The 10,889-nt window shown below is 29.3% G+C and overlaps 2 protein-coding genes across 3 annotated transcripts; one reads left to right on the top strand and one right to left on the bottom strand.

Moving 5' to 3' along the window:
• Positions 1-2,958: 2,958 nt before the first annotated feature.
• LOC132948892 (bifunctional phosphoribosylaminoimidazole carboxylase/phosphoribosylaminoimidazole succinocarboxamide synthetase) lies at positions 2,959-5,511 on the bottom strand. Its single transcript, XM_061019577.1, has 9 exons — positions 5,372-5,511; positions 5,026-5,248; positions 4,755-4,949; positions 4,441-4,625; positions 3,979-4,183; positions 3,699-3,898; positions 3,473-3,626; positions 3,258-3,416; positions 2,959-3,173 (listed from the first exon to the last, which is right to left on the bottom strand). Exons 2-9 carry the CDS (start codon positions 5,045-5,047, stop codon positions 3,007-3,009), a joined length of 1,287 nt encoding a protein of 428 aa, XP_060875560.1. The 5' UTR covers positions 5,048-5,248; positions 5,372-5,511; the 3' UTR covers positions 2,959-3,006.
• Positions 5,512-5,519: 8 nt separating this feature from the next.
• On the top strand, positions 5,520-10,110 carry LOC132948891 (amidophosphoribosyltransferase-like). 2 transcript variants are annotated; one of them, XM_061019576.1, is made up of 9 exons: positions 5,520-5,658; positions 6,424-6,565; positions 7,071-7,192; positions 7,420-7,568; positions 7,753-8,008; positions 8,095-8,301; positions 8,426-8,553; positions 8,616-8,958; positions 9,509-10,110. In XM_061019576.1, the coding sequence occupies exons 2-9, from the start codon at positions 6,432-6,434 to the stop codon at positions 9,646-9,648; spliced, it is 1,479 nt and encodes a 492-aa protein (XP_060875559.1). In that variant the 5' UTR covers positions 5,520-5,658; positions 6,424-6,431; the 3' UTR covers positions 9,649-10,110. The 2 variants fall into 2 exon arrangements, with proteins under 2 accessions (XP_060875559.1, XP_060875558.1); XM_061019575.1 differs by having other exon boundaries at positions 8,092-8,301.
• The last annotated feature ends 779 nt before the right edge of the window (positions 10,111-10,889 follow it).

Genomic DNA, 10,889 nt, shown 5'->3' with positions numbered 1-10,889 from the left:
TGACTTCTGAATAATCATTTAATGATAAATGTAATAATTATTATATTAATGAGATTATAAATTAGAATAAACTGCAGTTTCTAGCTTCTAAACTCTTATATAACATTATATTATAATTTTATATTTTTTAAGTTTTTAAAACGCATTTTGCTTCCTTTCGCCGGTGACCCTAGACATAGTAAAATAAAATTAATTTCAGTAATACCTGATTGTTAAATTATTTACACGATTTCAATCATAAAAGATTTATGAAGTATATACATTGAACATTCGCATATTATATTGTATGATTAAGAATGTTTAATTTTATGAGCTGGGTACCTAAATAAAGTGTATAAAAATTCATCGTTAAATATAATGCATTATATTATGTGATATGTGCACTCAGTACTTTTGGGGATTTCCATTTTACCACCCGGCACTATTGGGGTTTCCACTTAACCACTCGACTCTTTTTGGGATTTTCACTATACCGCCCGGCACTATTATAGGGATTCCCACTTTGCCGCCCGCTGCAGGATGGAAAAGGACGCTTTCCAACGCTTCAACCGCTATCGATAACCAAACTTTCAGTGCAGGCGTGACAAAAAAAATAAAAATATGTAGGTACTCTAATAAAATTCCGTATTTGTTAATCACTACAGTTTAGAAGTTTAGAACTTAATATTTATATTTTACTACAATATATTTTGTCCTTTTCGAATAATAACCTATACTATTATATATTATATTATTTAGTAATTAAAAAATACATATATTATTGAATGCTCGTGTAAATCTTTGTAATTTGTAAATCGTAGATATAAAAATTATTAAATAAGGTAGGTAGAAAGGTATAGGACATTATAAATAATAAATAACATTGATGTGTGTAACTACTAACTGCGTATCATGTTTAAAAATAAGCAAAAACTGTCCTATAAAAATTACATGTGGTATAGGCACATATACTTAACATATATTATTATATATAATAATACATTATACATAAATACATTTATACGTAAAATATATGCAACACACCTACACATACTACTATACTAGAAAACTAGTATTTGAATTTTTAGGTAATAATAATTTGGGACTTGGGTTATTGATATAATGATAGTTATTACTTATTAGGTAATAGGTACCTATTATTTAATTGTATACTGCAGGGTGATTCTTTTATCATGGAACACTCATTATTTCAAAAAGTATTAAATGTTTTTAAAATATTTTTTACATAGTTTCAAGTTGTTAAAAAAATCAACTTTTTTTAAACAATTTTATTTTTAAATATTTGTTATCCTTATAATCTTTTAATTTCTTAACTTTTTTGAATGACAACATAGAGTTTTAATTTCATATTCCAAAGCAAAATATTTTTCTAAGTATTTTGATTCATAAAAATCAAATTTATGGGGAGACGGCGAGTATATTAGTGACACTAAAAATTTATTCGAAATCTGGTTATGAGTAAAAGTCATAAAGTCATATCCTAAGTCTTAGTTTTTTGTTTGTTTTTCCTGACGCTTTTGAAAACATTGGGAATTGTTTACATTTAACCCAAGTACCAACTAGATTCACTTTCCTACCAGAAAAGATGCTGTTTAAGAAAATCAAAGCATTTTTAATGCCCCAAAAGGTGATGAGACTCAGAATTGTATTAAGAGGACGCCACACCAGCTGCATATGTTGTCTCCGTCTTATATGTGCGTAACATAGCAAATTTTACGCTCAGCAGAACACGTGCAGCCAGGGGTGGATCTAGGGGGGGGGGGTTTAGGAGGTCAGCTGACACACAGTTAATATTTGCTGATCAAATTGGCCTCTTTTCAGATCTTGGGTAATTGGACACTTGGACCCTCGAATAAACACACATACAGTATAAATTAATTTTTTTGTTTTATATACCTATGCTGGGTTACATTAACAATTTATTAAATTTAATGGTTCAATAAAAATTTAATGAACCAATCACGGGCCACTAAATCTTGTTTAAGGGACCACTAGCTCACTATTCATTCATTAAATGTTTTGTGCAATCCGGCATTAGTATAGATTTTTAATCTAGTTTTTAATTAGTGGCCTCTTGAAATGCCTTGACCCAGTTTCCTAACTCTGGATCCGCCCCTGCGTGCAGCTCCATTAGTTTAGGGAGCTTAAAAATATTCTTACTTTTCTTACACACAAGTAAACAATTTTTACACATACATATAGTGTATTTGTACGTCCTTATCACGTAATAATCGAATTATTTATTATTTATGTGCAGGTATTTAACATTTATTATATTTGTTACGATATGCTATAATATATGTTATTTAATGTAAAAAATATTTTAAATCCTGGGTGCGCCACTGACATAGGCTTTTTATTATATTTTAATTTTAAAGTGAGTTATGAGTATTTTAAAATTGTAAATTGTTTGTGCATCTTAAAATACTCATAACAACTTTAAAATTAAAATATAATAAAAAGCCTGTGACTGCCTAGATAATATTCTTAGTTCTAAATTTTATAATAGGTCAATTTACTCTAATTTTTAAATTAACAGAGCTAAACATGATCTGCTGAGCACAAAATTTGCTATGTAAGACCACATGCGGGGTGGCGTCTTCTTAATTAAATATTATATATTGTGATTTTATCATTATATAATATATTATTATGTATTTTAGTACGTATAAGATTAATTAAAAGAGCAATTAAGTGTATGAAATAGATAATATAGATGATTAGCAAGATGTTCCAAGAAAAATATTTAAAAGGTTATAAGATAAGAAGAACCAATTTATTTAAATAAATTATCAAAAATATATGTATATACAAATCACAAATTGAGTAAGGATGTGAATATCAGAACACTTATTATCAGCAAATTAATGAATAACGAATTGTATAAATTATATTTTATTTTAATTAAACTAATGATTTTATTAGTTTTAAAACATGGAGTAATAATTCAACAACAAAAAAACATTAATAAAGTATATTATGTTCATGAGTATTTATGTATGAGGTTTATACATTTTTTGAAACAATTTCTTGATCATTTTTTATCAAGGTAATATATTTTTCCAACTGTTGTGTCTTGAGCTTACACCAAACTAGGGGATCTGTCAATCCAATAATACGAGATGCAGCCAAAGCAGCTCCTTCCTCTTCCCGTACAGTTACACACCCCAAACCTAGTTGAGAGTATGTGTTAAAAAAAATAGTATTTCATACATACAAGGTACAAATATATTATATACAATATTAAAAGTTATTACCAGATGGAACATTTAATGAAGACCAAATATCCATATTTATATTGGTTGCATTTAAAGGTGGACAGTTTATAACTGGCAAATTAGTATACCCAGCGATTACAGGACCTAAGCCGTTACTACGACCAGCTACAGCAACTATGACAACAGGAATACGTAAACCTAAAATACATTAAATATTAGTAATATACAATACTTATTAATTTACTAAATACTACCTTCATATTTATCAATCATTTTCAATACAAATTCAGTACTTTTATGTGCCGACCCAATTCTAATTTCAGTATTGATACCCATTACATTTTTTGTATATTCTGCAATTTTTTTACCAAAACTTTCATCACTAGATGAACCCATGACAACTACAACCTATAATAATTAATTCAAATTAATATTCTTACATAGTATTTAAGTGTTGTTGGCTAAAAAATAAATGCATACCAAACCATTTGGTTGTTTTTGAGAAAAACTTTGAACTTGTTGAGCAACCCATTTAAAATTTGTTTTAATTGTTTCCATATCAGCAGCTGTGACAGTGCTCAAATTTCTGTACACTTGTTTGTCAACCATTAACCGTTTGTCTCCACTTGGCCACAACCTCCATGAATCATTGTCAATAACATCAGCTACTAATATTTGACCTAAAATATATTAAATTAAATAGGTATTTTTAAGTTTTATAAATTATGGAATAGTTCTAATCATATCAATAACAATATACCTTCAGAACTAACACCAAATTCTATTTTCATATCTACTAAAGCAACATCCTTAGATGCCCACAATTTTTCCAATACTTCAAACACACAGATAGTAGTTTTTCTCATTATCTCATACTCAGCACTTCCAATTGTTATATTTCCAATGTTAAACTCTACGGATAGCAACTGTTGTTCAGACCATTGAGGATCATCATTTTTATCATCCTACTCAAACAAACACAGAAATAAACTAATTTAACAAGGATATTTCAAATTAAATCTTTAATATTAAATATATTTAAATGATTAACATTTTTAAATTTAAATAAACAGAATAAAAATATATACTGTTTGATAGGTTAAATGTATGAGGTTGAAACTTCAATACTTAATACCATTGTATTAAGTATAATTTATGAAAATTCATAGAAAAGTTATCAAATCATTTAAATATAGTTATATATTTTATTAAGAACTCATACCTTGAAAAAGGTCTCCACCAGAGGTGGAGTAAATCTATAACCTTCTTTTACTCCTGGATTACGTTTCAGAAAAGATCCTGTAGCAATTCGACGAGATACCCATTCAATCGGAATCATACTACATTTTTTGCTAATGAATGTATTATCAGATAAACCGTTTTTTGAAACAAATGCCGTATTTATTCCTAAAACAGAAAAGTAAATGAGTTGTTATATGTAAATGTAATATATAGGTATTTAAAAATTGAATAAGTGTTAAGAGAGTACATAATAAATACTTTATTAATATATAGTGTGCATTGTACATAACCTACCTAAATCTTGTAAAACTTTAAATATAGCTGTCGTTGTTTCAGTAGATATAGCCGCTTTACCTTGCATTTCATCGCCCTTGGCGCCATTCCAAGCGGTTATCCTGTCTTTACTTACCATCAACACATTGTCCGTGCCGGGTAGATCGTATACAACTTTGGTTTTTCCCTCGATGATCATTTCACCCATACCAATACCTTGACAAACCACAATGTGAAATAAACGTTAGCAAGTTTTTCAAAAATCGAACCAAATAATCTATTTTATAATCACCCTTATTTTGGGGTTTAGCCATTACGAAAACGTCAATATATGAAAAAATTAAATTGTCCGTGCAAAAGAGATGCCGGCGAGGTTGTTTCAAGTTGAACGATCAACGACCAAAGCTAACCACAGATTGGCGTATGTGTATCTGCGAGTGCCGAGTGTTCGTGTTGGACAATTGGACCTTGGACGACGATGATTACCAGTCCTACTCGACCTCGGCGGCTCGGCCCTATGGTTTTAAAACATTAGTCGAAACAATTTACAACTATAACCCCAACATTTTCCGGATCCCGCCAATTTCCAACTACCAAATATCTACGCGCTGTGGGCTGATAACGAATAACATACTAACCTAAAAATCGTTTATTGCATTCAAACCGGTCTTGAGTTTGGCGGCTTATTGAAAACGTAAACAAAAAACGTGCTTGAAACAATCGAAACGGGTATCAAAAATTTGAAACGCAAATGCGCAATAGACGCATAGCCACACAGTCCACACTGCCGTAGACGAGTGTCGGAGACACGTCTGGAGTCTGGAGCAGAGTATCTGACTACTAGAGACGGCAGAAATTATTGCACTATTGCGCCAGTTCTCTTTGGGCCCATCTCGTCTAAGTGTTTCAAATTCTGAACTTACCTGTAAGTACCTAGTACCTACCTACATTATTTTATACATTTTGAATTTTTTCTATTTGAATTATATTTTACGACATTAAAAACGTTATGGTTCAGCAATATATTATTCATAGTTCATTCGTTCATTTTCGATTAAAAATTATAATTGATTTCGTGGTAACTATTTTTAAAAACCATTATCGAGATAAGCTACTTGTTGATTGTTCAGACATCAATTCCTTTTTCCTGATAAACTATGATATCTTCACTCTTCAGTTCATGGCCAGATGACCTACAGCCAATCTAATTACAGTGTGTAACAATTATTATTATTGTTATTCCTTCACCTACTACTACATGGGTCAATATTACAAATATTATATAATAAAATAATATTAGGTATACATACAAAAAAAACCGAAGCCCACTTATGTTTTATGACCACCGATGATAATTTTATTTGTAATTTCTGCTGTTTCAACACATTTTTGTTGTTCACATAAAATACTCTAATTTTTTTAACTTCCTATTTATTTTTACATTTTCTTTATTTAATAGGTCTCAATATTAATAATTGGTATGCATAACATTAATATGATTAATTATATTTAGTTTAAATTATAAAAACTCATCACAATAACTGTACAATTTTTTTAAAATGTTAATAGAAAATTATTTTTTATTTTATTGTTATAAAAAATGTAGTTAATTATATTTATTACATACACATAAACGTTTATTTGTTACACACTTAACATATGTGATGGTTTCTATTTTATTTTGTTTTAGAGTCAAATATGTCTATTGAAGAAGATGATAGGCAATTGCGCCATGAATGTGGTGTATTTGGTTGCATAGCTTCTGATCCATGGCCAACAGATTTAGATGTAGCCCAAATTATTTCTCTTGGATTATTAGCACTCCAGCACCGGTAATCTCATGTTTTAATTTTAAATCTATAGTGTGCAGATTTAAGAATTAAATAATATCTTGCAAACATTTGTGAAGGCCCTCATGCAAAAGTTATCAGTGGCATACCTATTTATAGCAAAACAACCGATAGCTTATGATTTTGACAACATTCTATCACATAATATTTGTATGTAACTCGTCAATAAAAATACCACCCTTACAATATGTATAATACTTAATACACAAATACATTTAAAATGTTTCATCTTTAGTTAAAATTACTATATTTTACCTTGAAATAAATTACAATATATAATAATATGCTTTGTCCACCTAGAGTTTAGAAGTGTTTCTCACTTACAACTGTGGTAGAAATGTCTGGTGTTGGAAGGCTATTTGGTGACAGGGAATGTTGCAATTTTGTTACTGTGCATTAATCCAAACCTAACTAAAGTTTCCTTACAAGTTTTAAATGTACACTTTTTTTAAATCGCTAATACAAATAAGTATTTAAATTTTTATAGAGGCCAAGAAAGTGCTGGTATTGCTATGAGTGAAGGTGACAATCATACACACTTTAATGTTAAAAAAGGCATGGGTTTGGTCAGTAATATATTCAATGATGAAGCAACAAAAAATCTCAAAGGTATTAATTATCAATGTATAATAATATGTACTGATCAATTATTATTTACTAAATTATGTTCAACAAGAGAACACACTTATTCTGCACATCTCTACTCGACACTCTGCCATTGTGACCGATTTTACCAAGGCAGGGTGTCGCATGGGAATGCGCAGAAGAACCAAATTTTTTTCGGGCTGCTAAGTGTTATCTCTCTTGACCTAGTATATTTAAATTGTACCATGTAGGTAATCTTGGAATTGGACATACAAGGTATTCTACTAGTGCTGGTTCTGAAGAAGTCAACTGTCAACCTTTTGTTGTTCACTCTGCTCATGGTGCTTTAGCAGTTGCTCATAATGGTGAATTATTTAATGCGGGGAGATTAAGACGCATGGTAAATATTACATAATTTTGTTGTACATTAACATGCTGATATCCGTACGTAATTCATATGTCATGCCTGCCAAGCCGCAGGTCTCAGTCATGTTTTTAAATTGTCATGACGTGTTTGACATTAAATGACGACTACACTTTATCATTAGCTTTTCATTTATTAAATGTATATATTCTATATTTAGGTATTAGCTAGAGGGGTTGGTCTTTCAACACATTCAGATAGTGAACTAATTACACAAGCATTATGTTTGAATCCTCCTGATATTGAAATTGATGGTCCTGATTGGCCAGCTCGTATTAGACATTTTATGGAACTTACAAAATTATCTTATTCAATTGTTATAATGGAAAAAGATAGGATATTTGGGGTACGTGATCCATATGGTAATAGACCTCTCTGCATTGGAAAACTGATGTCTTTAACTGAACCAAATAAAGGTAATTATTTTTGAAAATTTTAATTTAATTATAAACTGTCATTAAAAAAAAAAAAATAATTACTCTATTTCTACTTTGTTAAGCAGAAGAAGGTTGGGTTGTATCATCTGAATCATGTGGTTTCCTCTCAATGGGAGCTAAGTATGTGAGAGATGTCTACCCTGGAGAAATTGTAGAGTTTACAAAAGAAGGATTTCATACTGTATCCGTAATGGGTCGCCCTCACAATCGCCCTCAAGCATTTTGTATTTTTGAATATGTATATTTTGCAAGACCTGATAGTATATATGAAGGTGAATATAAAATGAGTTAATTAATTCCCTTATTTAATTTAATTTTCAATGCACCTTAAAAATAAATTATTATTAAAATATTGATTCATTATTTAAAATATAAGTGTATAATTATAAATTTTAGGACAAATGGTTTATTCAGTGCGATTGAGGAGTGGTATTGTGTTGGCCAGAGAAAGTTTTGTTGAAGCTGATATTGTAAGCTCAGTTCCAGAATCTGGAACTGCTGCCGCTCATGGATTTTCAATGAAAGTGAGTATTTACTGTTTTATTATATTGAACTATTGGTTTATTTGGTTAACTTCTATTTTCAGTCCAATATTCCATTTGCTGAAGTGTTATATAAGAATCGGTATGTTGGACGAACTTTTATTCAACCAAATGCACGATTAAGAAGATTAGGTGTTGCTAAAAAATTTGGTGCTATTGTCGAAAATGTAGCTGGCAAGAGATTGATTCTTATTGATGATTCCATTGTAAGAGGAACCACAATGGGGCCAATTATAAAATTACTAAGAGATGCAGGAGCCAAGGAAGTTCATATACGAGTTGCTTCTCCTCCTCTTAAATTCACTTGTAATATGGGAATTAATATACCAACTAAAGCCGAACTTATTGCTAATAAATTAACTATTGAACAATTGGCTAAACATATAGGTAAGTGTATTTAGAGGAAACAAATTTGTGTTTTGTAGAATCAATTCTGCAATGTTATGTTCAATATTAGAGTGAACTGACCTAATATCAAAGTTTAGAATATTACAGGCTTTTATTGATATTTAAATGTTTAAATTGTAATATTTTCATTGTTATAACTTATAAGTTGAATTTCAATTTAAAATTAAAATGTCAATAAAAGCCTGAGATGTCCCAGATAATATTCTTACTTTTAAATTTGTCAATAGGACAATTTACGAAAAATTGAATATCACATCCTCGGAAAATTTAAAATAATATTTAATAGGAATGATAAAAATTTTCTTTTGTGAAATATTAAAGTTTGTTATATAGCACCTAATCACACTTAATTTTTTTTAATTTTGAGTGCTTTTATATGATCATGGTATTTGCAAAACCCTGTACAGTTTTGTCCACTGGTCGTGCTAAGATGTGAAATATAATATAGTTTAAATTGAAATGTAAAAATATAATATATATTTACCTAAAACTGTTCAGCAATAATGTAATTTATTAATATAAACTGTAGGCGCTGATACCCTCGCTTATTTATCCGTCGAAGGACTCAAAGAAGCAGTTACCGAAAAAATGCCAAACAAAAATGCAGTTGAAGTTGGGCATTGCACAGCATGTCTCACTGGAGAATACCCCGAAGAATTAACTTTCTAAATGTTAAAAATGTCTCTATATCTAAGTATTATTGTAATTCATTTTGTTAGTAAGAACATTATTTAAAGTTTGTACGTCTATAATTGTTAAGCATTTTGAGTTATTTATATGATGACAATAGATTTCTCAAATTTTTAAATAACGAGGTACTGATAACTTAAGTAAAAAAATTGTTAAAGATCTGCCTTCTAAACAACTATTGTTTGTATTTTATTTAATTCTTCTTAATCTAAAATAGGTATAGATCCAAATGTTATATAGGCATAAATAATATTAAATATAAATAACAAAATATTTACTATACCTACGTCATTATATTTATATATATATTTTTTAAATGATTATCAAAATTTGTTTTTTTTTTAAATATTGTCTATTAAGAGCTTTATATATAAGTTCTCTTAAAAATATATTTAAGTCTTAAACTTATAAATAAATATTTGTATTAATATTTAATTATAATTGTATAATATCTTTATCTTCATGGTGGTAATATTATTCAAGATTATTTAAGATGTTATGGTAATATTCTGGAGTCAAGGTCCCTCTTCTAAAGGAATGGAGAAGGCATTAGGAGGATGCTACACCCACATGTGTTGTCTCGGTCTTACAAATGTACATCATAGCAAAAACTGTTTTGTGAGGGTTGTATTAAATTTTGAGCAGAGCAATGTATGAATTGAATTTACAATGTGGGGTTTTTTTTTACCTGAAGACACTTTTTAATAGAAAAATTCTCTAAGCATCATCATCGAAGGAGGTTTCTGATAACACATTGGATCTATAATAGGAAATTTCTTAGTACGTTTTAAAATAATTGGTAAAAACAACAAACAAAAAGGTGAGCAAGTGGGTACATTTCTGCTGTATGTTAGGTGTCTTGTAGATCACTGTAATGACTAATGACTAATGGATGCGTTAAATTTGAATTCAATGATATAAAATCATTATAATATATGAAAAACGATTCTGAATGAATATCCTCAGCCTATATTTTATTGTATATTTTATGATATTATTGCTAATAAATTAGTTTATTTAACTATTTATTATACTATAAAACTATACAGTAGGTTCAATAATTTTTTGCCGAAAACATTACACATGAAAATGTCATTGTTTGTACCTAATGAAATTATTATCTTCTTAAAATTACGATTCTCAGCAGTCAGCCTATATTACTAAGTATATTTTATGACATAATTACATTGCTATTTTACGGCTGGAACCCGATTGAGCAC

Source organism: Metopolophium dirhodum, chromosome 7, assembly GCF_019925205.1.
Source record: "Metopolophium dirhodum isolate CAU chromosome 7, ASM1992520v1, whole genome shotgun sequence".
Classification (NCBI taxonomy): Eukaryota; Metazoa; Arthropoda; class Insecta; order Hemiptera; family Aphididae; genus Metopolophium; species Metopolophium dirhodum.
Note: the sequence above shows the minus strand (reverse complement) of the source record. Positions and strands in the feature narration are given on the sequence as shown.

What these genes read in the sequence shown, in the direction of transcription:
- LOC132948892 (XM_061019577.1), bottom strand. Translation starts at nt 5,047, where the DNA reads ATGGCTAAACCCCAAAATAAGG. An exon ending in GGCTAAACCCCAAAATAAGG is followed by an intron (nt 4,950 to 5,025) that starts GTGATTATAAAA and finishes TGGTTTGTCAAG; the next exon opens with GTATTGGTATGGGTGAAATG. An exon ending in TTCATTAAATGTTCCATCTG is followed by an intron (nt 3,174 to 3,257) that starts GTAATAACTTTT and finishes ACTCTCAACTAG; the next exon opens with GTTTGGGGTGTGTAACTGTA.
- LOC132948891 (XM_061019575.1), top strand. Translation starts at nt 6,432, where the DNA reads ATGTCTATTGAAGAAGATGATAGGCAATTGCGCCATGAATGTGGTGTA. An exon ending in CGGGGAGATTAAGACGCATG is followed by an intron (nt 7,569 to 7,752) that starts GTAAATATTACA and finishes TTCTATATTTAG; the next exon opens with GTATTAGCTAGAGGGGTTGG. An exon ending in ACAATTGGCTAAACATATAG is followed by an intron (nt 8,959 to 9,508) that starts GTAAGTGTATTT and finishes TATAAACTGTAG; the next exon opens with GCGCTGATACCCTCGCTTAT.